Here is an 11,639-nt window from a genome sequence, read left to right as displayed (position 1 = left end):
AAGTGGGCCTGATTGCTATTTGTACCCCCCTTTTTACTAAATGCACCCCCTTTACCTTTTTTGGTAATTCTTTTTCCGTAACGTTACGAAACTTTACGAGTTTCATAAAGATACTTATTTTCCTTCCGCAAGGTTACGAATCCTTATGGATTATGTATTTACTCTTTTTTTAGCTTTCGAAGAAGTTACGAAAACTCACGGATTGCGAAAAACACCTCCTTTCGATTTCCGTCACATTACGGAATTTCACGGATCGCATAAGCCTAATCCCTTTTGATTTCTGGCATGTATCGGGACTTCACATATTGTGCAACAAAGGGTGCCAAGTATCTCAAAGCGGCCAATCAAAGGTTGCACATCATCAAATAATAATCCCCGGACGAAATTAGGGTATGACACCAATACTTCAACAACATTTCATAGGGATGAAAGACTCGGGAATGCTATGCATGGAAAATGTAATTATGAAATTGAGATGCTCGAAGAAACATCTTTTCTTAGTTAACCATGCATTAGGTACCATGTTCGATCATTTTGTTTTTAAGTGAAATGGGTTTATGATCCCAACATGGTTGGCTCATGGTACCGAACATATGCAACTAAGAATGCAGCGTGAATTTTCATGCTTCCTTTTTTTTTGTTTTTGTTTTGCAGAGGAAAGCACAAGGATCAGACATGAGCAAACATGAAAACAAAAGGTATGCAATTTGTAGATCATAAAGGACAGTTGAACGCATATGCATGATGATGCAATGACTCATGCAAAATGTGTGGCTGGAATATGATAACGGACAAATGTAGGAATGATATGTTCATTATGATGCCATGAAGAGACGCTTATGCGATGCATGATATGAATGCATTTACGGACACAAGAGCCCGGGAAATTATCCCTTCTTACTTGCACACTTGGGGGTGCAGTGCCCCATGTGTACTGTCATACCCTAATTTCGTCCGGGGACCTTTGCTTGGTGGCATGCAACTTGTGTTTGGTCATTTTGAGGTGCTTGGCACCCATCATTAGGCAATTTGTGAAATTCCGTGACGTGCCGGAAATCAAAAGAAAATATTGATGCACAATCCGTAAGGTTCCGTGACACACCGGAAATCAAAAGGAAGCATCGTTGCACAAATAGTGAGGTTTCGTAACATTCCGTAAGTCAAAAAGGGGATGATTATGTAATCCGCAAGGTTCCGTAACATTACGGAAAGAAAACAAGTATCGTTACGAAATTCGTAAGTTTCCGTAACTTTACGATAAAAGAATAACCAAAAAAGGGCAAGGGGTGTATTTAGTAAAAATGGGGGTGCAAATAGCAACCAGGCCCACTTGGACCCTCCAGAAGGCTGTTGCTTCTGGAGGAAGCAACCTTGCTCGCCTGGGCGAGCTGGGTGGCAAGCTTCTCCCCCAATTTTCTATCAATAGGAGGAGAAGTGAAGTAGAAAAGGGTTCAGCCCCTTAGGCACTTCTCTCTCTCTCGAAATTGCTGAGGAAAATTAGTTCCGTGAAGAAAATCCAAGCCGAGGCGCTTCCGTAACGTTTCCGTAACGTTTCCGTGAGTAATTACGCGAAGATTCTCGACCGTTCTTCAAGATTCATCGTTCGTTCTTCGTTTTCTTCAGTCTTCAATGGGTAAGTACCTCAAACCGAGCTTTTCAATTCATTCTATGTACCCGTGGTGGTCCACATTTTGTTTCATGTATTTTTATTCTCGTTTCCATTTACTTTTTATACCCCCTTTTGACGTGCTTAAGCCATTTATTTAAGTCATTTCTCGCTTAATCTAAAAATAAAATAAATTTCCACCGATCGTTTGAATTGTATCATCCGTTGATTTCGGTTAAAATGAATTCTGACTGTTTGGTCATGCCGTAACCACATTGGAAATAAAAAAAGAGGTAAAATAATAATATAATAATAAAAAATGACTTTTAGTAAAATAAAGCGAAAAATCAATCGGACGATTTCTCTTTGGGATTTCTCATTCTTAATTGAATTGACTAATAACTAAAGTGAAACTAAGGCTAAAATCAACTCGCCTAGTCAAGCTCGTCCACAAAAATAGGTTTTTTTGAAAGTTCATCATTTCAGTTCCTTACTAAGTAAAATGGATCATTTTTAAAGGTCCAACGCCTTTAAATGATCACTCTTCAAGTAAAAAGAATCGCTTGATTCACGCTTAAGGAAGAACTACGTAGGTCTGATTTCCTCTTTGATGGAGGGTACGTAGGAGCAAAAGCCCCGCTTTTGTCGACCTCAAAAAATAAAAAGAGATAAAAGTTAAGGTAACACAATTTCCACAATTCTAAAAAATAGGTTGTTGTCCTTCAAGACAAACGTAAGAGGTGCTAATACCTTCCTCGAGCGTAAATACAACTCCCGAACTTAGAATTTTTATTTTTGACCGGTTTCCTTCGGTTTTCCCGACGTTTTCCACCAATAAACGTTGGTGGCGACTCCGCGCATCTTTCGTCCTTTGGGAAGCGCACCCGTGAGCCTCGCCCGTGAAGGGCACATTGCGACATGTACAATTAAGAAGGTGATATGGACCTTCCAACCTCCCGTGACAAAAGACGAGACCAACATAATGCAGACGCGCAAAAGCATAACACGGGGATGTACACAACATGACAATATCCACAAATAATCATACAACAAAGGCATACATAACATTTAGGTTATATGCATGGCAGTCTTTAAAAAGGCACACTGCGTGTTTGCTTCGTGCCCCTATTTTAGGGACCTATAGGATAATATCTAGGGGTCTCTAATAACTACTACCAACGATCCATATCTCACATGGCTGTTTTCTAGAGGTATCATCACTCAAGATAATAATATTGCAGCGGTATGGAATACCAGCGACAACACATTATAAAGAGAGAAAGCTCTAGACGAGGTTTCACTATTATCAAGCAAGTCGAAGACCTAGCATGACCATAGATTCACCTCCACTCCTTAGATTTCCATGAACCCGGGTATAGGGCCCCTTTTTACTCAAACCCGTGGGTGCTTAGAATGCAGTGTAAAAATGTGGAACAAATAGCATTAATTATATTTACACAGTTCAAGAAAAAATGCACACACAAAGTTTCACAATTCTACACTTTCCTAAAATAGGCCTAACTCACAAAAACTGTCCCCAGCGGAGTCGCCAACTGTCGCAACCTACCCTTTTGCAGGCGAGCGAGGCGAGGCTCACGGGAGCGTCTTCCAAAGCAGGAAAATGCACGAAGTCGCCACCAACATTTATTTGTGGAAAGCGTCGGAAAAACCGAAGGAAACCGGTCATAAAGAATATTCCAGATTCGGGAGTGTCATACCCTAATTTGGTCCGGGGATTATTGTTTGATAGCATGCAACCTTTGATTGACCGCTTCGAGGTACTTGGCACCCTTTGTTGCACAATATGTGAAGTTCGGAGACGTGCTGGAAATCAAAAGGAAGCATTGTTACGCAATCCGTGAAAATTCAGTAACGTGCCAGAAATCAAAAGGAAGTATTGTTACGCAATCTGTGAGTTTCCGTAACTTTTCGAAAGCTAAAAAAAGGAGTAATTACATGATCCGTAAGGTTCCGTAACCTTACGAAAAGAAAACAAGTATCGTTATGAAATTCGTAAAGTTTCATAACGTTACGGAAAAAGAATCACCAAACAAAGCAAATGGGGTGTATTTCGTAAAGAAAGGGGGTGCAAATAGCAACCAGGCCCACTAGGGCCTTCCAGATTCTTCCTCTAGAAGGCAGTTGCTTCTGGAGGAAGCAACCTGGCACGCCTGGGCGAGCTGGGTGGCAGGCTCCTCCCCTATTTTGCTATAAATAGAGGGAGGAGTAAAGAAGGAAGAGGTTCAGCCTTCTTGGCACTTCGTATTCTCTTGAAATTACTGAGGAAAATTATTTCCATGAAGAAAATCCAAGCCGAGGCACTTCCGTAACGTTTCCGTGGGTGATTTCGCGAAAATTTTCAACCGTTCTTCGTCATTCATCATCTGTTCTTCATTGTTCTTCGGTCTTCAACCGGTAAGTACCCGAAATCGAACTTTTCAATTCATTCTATGTACCCGTGGTGGTCCCCATTTGTTTCATGTACTTTTATTCTCGTTTCATTTACTTTCCGTACCCCTTTTTGACGTGCTTCAGTCATTTACTTAACTCATTTTCTCGCCTAATCAAAAAAATAAAATAAATTTCCACCGATCGTTTGATTTGTAATATCCGTTAATTTCTGTTAAAATGAAATCCGACCGTTCGGTCGTGCCATAACCACGTTGGAAACCAAAAAGTGGTAAAATAATAATATAATAATAAAAAAATATCTTTTAGTAAAATAAAGCAAAAAAAATCAATTGGACGTTTCTCTTTGGGATTTCTCTTTCTTAATCGAATTGACTAATAACTAAAGTGAAACTAAGCCTAAAATCAACTCGCAAAGTCAAGCTCGTCCGCGAAAAATCACTAAAAAAGGATTTTAAGGTTCAATATCTCAGTTTTTCTCACCAAGTAAAAATGGATCATTTTTAAGGTCCAACGCCTTAAAATGACCCCCTTCCAAGTAAAAAGAATCGCTTGATTCACCCTTAAAAAGAACTACGTAGGTCTGATTTCCTCTTCGATGGAGGGTACGTAGGAGCAAGAACCCCGCTTTTGTCGACCTCAAAATAAAAAAGAAATAAAAGTTAGGATAACACAATTTCACACAATTCTAGAAATAAGGTTGTTGTCCTTTGAGACAAACGTGAGAGGTGCTAATACCTTCCTCAAACGTAAATACAACTCCCGAACTTGGAATATTCTTTATGACCGGTTTCCTTCGGTTTTTCCGACGTTTTCCACAAATAAACGTTGGTGGTGACTCCGCGCATTTTCCTCCTTTGGAAAGCGCACCCGTGAGCCTCGCCTTGCCCGCCCGCAAAAGGGTAGGTTGCGACAATTGGCGACACCACTGGGGACTGTTTTTGTGAGTTAGGCCTATTTTAGGGAATGGTGGAATTGAGAAAATTTGTGTGTGCATTTTTGTTGAACTATGTAAATATAATAAATGTTGTCTTTTCCACATTTTTACACTAAATTCTAAGCACCCACAGGTTTGAGTAAAAAAGGGCCCTATACCCGGGTCCATGGGAATTTAAGGAGTGGAGGTGAATCTGTCTCCGACTTGCTTGATAATAGTGTAACCTCGTCTAGAGCTTTCTCTCTTTATAATGTGTTGTCGCTAGTATTCCATACTGCCGCAATATTATTATCTTGAGTGATGATACCTCTAGAAAACAGCCATGTGAGTTATGAATCGTTGGAAGTAGTTATTAGAGACCCCTAGATATTATCCTATAGGTCCCCAAATAGGGGCATGGAGCAAACATGCTCCGTGCCATTTGTTCTCATGCATTCTTCTGCGAATAGCACATAAATTATAGTTTTGCTGTGTAGCTAGTGATATTTTGTCTCTTTAGAGTAGTGCGTCACTTTTTAATGCATACGTTGGGGTGCCGCAATACCTAGAACGTAGTATTAAAAAGATGGATCTTTTTCGGTCTCGTATATGTAAATTACCACTTGTTTTTCTTTTCGTTTCATGAATGCGCATTGCATCATTCATATCGGAGCCTTGATTCACCCCTTTTTAGGTAAATGATGGGGACAAATCAAAATGGAAAAAGATTCTATCAAGTCAAGATCAAGGGCCTAGATGTCACCAGCCTTAGGGAGTTGGGACGGTTGATGGGACCCCTCCAAAGGCAAGCCTTCCGCAAAATGTACGGAAAGATTTTAGATTTAACCACAATGGAGGTATTTACGGAAGCCATTGTGTCCCTCACCCAATACTATGACCAGCCGTTGAGATGCTTCACGTTTGGGGACTTCCAAATAGTACCGACTGTTGAAGAATTTGAGGAGATTTTAGAATGCCCTCTTGGGGGAAGAAAACCGTATCTTTTCTCCGGATTTCTTCCCTCCTTGAGCAAGATTGCAGCTGTGGTCGGAGATTTGGCGAGAGAGTTGGATCGTATGAAGCAAACTCAAAACGGCGTAGTGGGCCTACCGCGGAAATACCTGGAAGGCAAGGCAAGGGATATGGCGAGTCAAGAAGAGTGGGTCCCGTTTGCAGATATACTAGCTTTGCTGATCTTTAGGGTTGTCCTCTTTCCAAACGTGGACGGTTTGGTGGACCTAACCGCAATTGATGCTTTCCTTGCATATCACCATAGAAAGGAGAGCCCGGTGGTAGCTATCTTGGCGGACTTATTTGATACATTTGACCGAAGGTGTGAGAAGAACAGCGCACGGATTGTCTGCTGCTTACCCGCTCTTTGTGTGTGGTTGGTTTCGCACCTATTCCAACAAGACATAAGACACTCGTGGCCGCTTCAAAGTTATCGCTTGTGTGTCGAAAAGAAAAGACTCGATTGGGACCAATACTTGGTTGGGATAGGAGGCAGCACAATCAACTGGTTTCCACGAGGGAAGGAAGGAAATGAGGGAGTTCTTTTCTCATGTGGGGACTACCCAAATGTTCCGTTGATAGGGACGAGGGGTTGTATTAACTATAATCCTGCACTTGCCATAAGACAGCTAGGGTACCCCATGAGGGGAGCACCAACGGAAGAGAGCCTCTCGCCTTTCCTTGTGAGAGATTTCGGCACGCAAAGTCTCAAGGTTGTACAAAGAGTCCACAAGGCGTGGAAAAGTCCGTTGAGGAAAGATAAAGAACTTAGGGGCATCCGTAATGGCATCATCGGTGGTTATCATGAATGGCTAAGAGTTCATACACGAGGGTTAGATTGGCTCTCCAAGTTGAAAATTATCAACGAGGAGAACTTCGAAGCTCCGGAAGAGAATGAAGAAGTCCAAGCTCTAAAATTAGAGCTAGGAAAGGCAAGACTCGCCAAAGAAAAATTCAAGTCAGCCACTGCAAACACCCGGAAAGAGTGTGCCGAGTTACGAGAGGAAAACGCGGCTACTGCAAGAGCCCTTGAACAAGAAACCAAGAGGGCCTGCAAGGAAGAGCATGGCCGAGATAAATTCCGAGGAGCTTTGTGGGGCAGCAACAATGAGCTCAATCTCCAGAGAGAGGAAAGAGACCAGTCACGAGTACATGGCATGATCTTAAAGGAAGAGTTAACTGCTTGCTCAAGATCCAAGAGGAGTTTGGCTCAACACTTAGAAGCCACGGAGCGAAGCATGCTAGCTATCATAGGGCAGTACAAGGAAGAGTTAAACCAGTCTTTGACCCATGAACAAAAACTAGTAGAGGATTTCCCACAAGCGTACGCCGAAAAGGAAGCAAGAGGGAAAGTGATTGATGCATTGCATCAAGAAGCGACCATGTGGATGGATAGGTTCGCCTTGACCTTAAATGGAAGTCAAGACCTCCTGCGACTACTAGCCAAAGCAAAGGCCATCGCCGAAGTGTGTTTAGCCCCAGAGGAAATTCACGGGCTAATCAATAACTGCCTACACATGATAGATTTGATGGCCCATATAATTAGAAACCGTTAGGTTCTGTTGTAACACCTTTGTACGATCATGGCTAGATAAAAGCTTAGTTCCTTTTTATAAAAAGAATTTCTGAAACTTATCACGTTATCTAAAAAGGGCCTTGAGGTGGATCCAAGTGCTCTAATCATTCATTAGCATATTCATGTTTTGGTGGCATACTCACCACTGTTTTTTTCTTTAGGGAACTCACCATAACTAAAAAGGCGCAAAGGCACCCCTACAACACTCGATCCAGAAGGATGGATAACGAAGAGGGAGTGCAAGAACAGATGAAGGCCGACCTATCGGCCTTAAAAGATTAAATGGCTTCTATCATGAGGGCCATGCTAAAGCTTCAAAAAACTATAGAAGATAATGCTACGGCGGCCGCTTCCAATACAGCTAGGGAAGCGGAACCGGTGATACAGCCCGCAATAAACTTGGGCCGAGACAGAAACACGACGGTTTTCGGTCGGAGGTATAGTCCTCAAGCCTACCCTTATGGTTTGCCTCCGGACTTCACTCCCCGTACCGCTCCAGACGATTTGAGCCAAGCCCCTACCTTCGAGGGGCAACTCCCTCCTCATGCCGACTATCCTCTGCAAGAAGATGATGAAGGAGATGCCCATTTAGGCCCTCTACTTCCCCTCAAGGATCCGGCCCCCTATGAGTTGCCCTAACCAAACATAGTCTGCCACGTCCCGTCTCCACCCGCACCCGTTAAAGAATTCGTTCCCTTTGCAAAAGATAAGGGGAAGATTGATTTACTTGAAGAGAGGCTGAGAGCGGTAGAAGGCCTCGGCAACTACCTGTTCTCGGATTTAGCGAATCTGTGTCTAGTACCTGACATCGTCATCCCTCCTAAGTTTAAAATACCAGATTTTGATAAATACAAAGGGAAGACGTGTCCAAAAGGTCATCTTTGGATGTATTGCCGAAGGATGGGGGCATATTCTACGGACAAAAAGCTGTTGACGCACTTCTTTCAAGACAGCTTAGCCGGAGCAGCAGTGGCGTGGTATACCAATCTGGAAGCTTCTCAGATCCGGTCATGGAAAGACTTGGAAACTGCCTTCATTAGGCAGTACCAATACAACACGGATATGGCTCCTGATCGGAACCAACTTCAGAGCATGACCAAGCGAGAACATGAGTCCATTAAAGAATATGCTCAAAGGTGGAGAGACCTAGCAGCCCAAGTCATCCCGCCCATGACTGAGAGGGAGATGATCACGATTATGGTAGATACGTTGCCTATGTTCTACTACGAGAAGCTTATAGGATATATGCCAGCTAACTTTGCAGACCTCATCTTCGCCAAAGAAAGAATCGAGTCCGGACTGAGAAAAGGCAAGTTTGAGTATGACTCCAACGTTGCCCCCAACAACAATAGAAGAGCCCCAGTGGTGGGCACACGAAAAATGGAAGGAGATACCCACACGGTCACCACCGCCCCAACATGGATGAAAGCACCCCAAAATGCCCAAAACTCATACCAGCAAACCATCCGAACTTTTCAATCCGAGCTGGAAGTTCCCTCCCAACTCAAGTGGAAGGGCCTCCCGCAACAGAAAAAACGCCTGCCCAACACACAACTCCAGCCACTCCCCGGCCAACCAATAATACAACTCTTGGCGCGAGCTATAACAATGCACGACGCCCCCTGAAAGACGAGTTCTCTCCTATTCCCATGGCATATTCCGAGTTGTGGCCCTCATTATTGGAAAATCATTTGGTGGTGGCCATACCCGGGAAGGTCTTCCAGCCACCATACCCCAAGTGGTACAACTCGAATGCCAAGTGCGCATACCATAGTGGAGCCCCCGGACACAACATTGACTCTTGCCTGCCATTCAAGTATAAGGTGCAACACCTAATAAATGCCGGCTGGCTATCATTCCAAGAGGAGGGCCCCAACGTTAAAACCAATCCACTAATTTTAGTGGAGAATGGCCAAGGCGCTGCCAAGACGTTCAAAGGCATGGGTGGAGCATTGACATTACCTGTGAATGCCTGACACTTGTGGCATTTTCTCACATGGATATAACATTCGTTTTCCATGGTGAGCCAGTAATACCCTACCCTCAGGATCTTTCGGGCCATAGCATGCCTACTGGGGTGTGTTCCAAAGGAACCCTCGTGAACTTCTGCTAGCATTTGCTTAGCCTCCCTGGCATCCACACATCGGAGCAAAACCATGCCATGGTTCCTCTTGTATAGAATGCTTCCACTCAGGAAGAAACCAGCTACTAACCTTCTCAATGTTCTCTTGTCATTGCCAAAATCCCCCTGCGGGTACTCCTTGTTTTTGATGTATTGCTTGATGTTGAAGTACCAAGGTTTACCATCTTACTCTTCTTCTATTACGCAGCAATGTGCAGGCTTGCCATGACATATGAACTCGATGTATGGCAAGTCCCTATGCGGGGTCAGCTGAAACATGGATGCTAGAGTGGCAAGCGCATCGGCCATTTAATTCTCCTCCCAAGGAATATGGTGGAAGGATATGTCATCGAAGAACTTTGTCTGTTTCTTGATGTAGGCTTGGTAGGGTATCAACTTATGATCCCTAGTCTCCCATTCTCCTCTCAATCGGTGAATCACCAAGGCTGAGTCTCCGCACACTTTGAGTAGCTTGAGCTTGAAGTCGATTGCTGCTTGGATACCAAGGGCACATGCCTCATACTCGGCCATGCTATTCGGGTAGTCAAAGCCCAACCTAGCTGTGAAGGGTATGCATTAATCATTGGGGGTAAGCAAAACTGCCCTTACTCCATGGCCTAGTGTGTTCGACATGCTGTCGAACCACACTATCCATTTGTCCCTATCTTCATCCTTCACCTCCTCCTCAAACAAGATCATGATGTCCTTATCTGGGAACTTCGGATGAATAGGCTGGTAATCATTGATGGGTTGTTGAGCTAGGTAATATGCCAAGGCACTTCCCTTTATCGCCTTTTGAGTGACATAAACAATGTCGAACTCTGATAGCAGAACCTGCCATCGAGCGATCCGTTCGATGAGAGTGGGCTTTCCAAATATGTACTTGACTGGGTCCATCTTGAATACCAACCAAGTGGTGTAGCTCAGCATGTACTGCCTTAGACGATGGGCTGCCCACACCAAGGCACAACATGTCCTTTCAAGAAAATAGTAGTTCATCTCATAGGCCGCAAATTTTTTGCTTAAGTAGTAGACAACCCATTCCTTCTTCCCGGACTCGTCGTGCTGCCCCATCATGCACCCCATTGACTCATCCAGCACAGTCATGTATAGAATAAGGGGTCTTCCCGGCACGGGTGGCACAAGCACCGAAGGATTCATAAGGCATCGCTTGATCCTTCCAAACACCACTTAGTAGCCTTCGTTCCATTGGACAGACTGGTTCTTGCATAATAGCTTGAAGAGAGGCTCATAAGTAGCGATTAGCTACAATATGAACCTCGCTATATAGTTTAGGTGTCCCAAGAAACCTCAGACTTGCTTCTTGGTGCGTAGCTTGGGCATTTCAAGGATTGCTTTTACTTTGTTCGGGTCCACCTCTATCCCTTTCTAGCTGACGATAAAACTGAGCAATTTCCCGACTTGACCCCAAAAGTACACTTGGCGGGATTCAACCTTAGTTGGTACTTATGCAGCCTTTCGAACAACTTTCACAAGTTGACGAGATGTTCCTCCTCAATTTTAGACTTCGCAATCATATCATCCACGTAGACTTTGATCTCCTTATGCATCATGTCGTGGAATAATGCTACCATAGCCCGTTGGTAGGTTGCCCCAGCGTTCTTGAGCCTAAAGGAAATCACCTTGTAGCAGAACGTTCCCCACAGGGTGACGAATGCCATCTTTTCTATGTCCTCCGACGCCATCTTTATTTGGTTGTAGCCCGAGAACCCGTCCATGAAAGAAAACAAAGCAAAATTGGCTATGTTATCTACACGAACATCGATGTGAGGTAAAGGAAAGTTATCCTTCGAACTGGCTCAGTTTTGATCTCGATAGTCTATACACATTCCTACCTTTCCATCTTTTTTAGGGACTGGCACAATGTTGACAAACCATTCCACGTATCGAGCGACTGCCAAGTGTCGCAACCTACCCTTCGGCGGGAGGGCGACGCGTGACTCGCGGGATGCGTGTTCCACGAAAGGAATACGCGCGG

At 43.9% G+C, this 11,639-nt stretch overlaps 1 protein-coding gene across 1 annotated transcript; it reads right to left on the bottom strand.

Annotated features, from left to right (window-relative positions):
• Positions 1–10,216: 10,216 nt before the first annotated feature.
• LOC114424094 lies at positions 10,217–10,747 on the bottom strand. The gene has a single exon (XM_028390960.1). The coding sequence runs from the start codon at positions 10,745–10,747 to the stop codon at positions 10,217–10,219; it is 531 nt and encodes a 176-aa protein (XP_028246761.1).
• Positions 10,748–11,639: the final 892 nt, after the last annotated feature.

The sequence above is a fragment of the Glycine soja genome, chromosome 8, assembly GCF_004193775.1.
Source record: "Glycine soja cultivar W05 chromosome 8, ASM419377v2, whole genome shotgun sequence".
Taxonomy (NCBI): domain Eukaryota; kingdom Viridiplantae; phylum Streptophyta; class Magnoliopsida; order Fabales; family Fabaceae; genus Glycine; species Glycine soja.
Note: the sequence above shows the minus strand (reverse complement) of the source record. Positions and strands in the feature narration are given on the sequence as shown.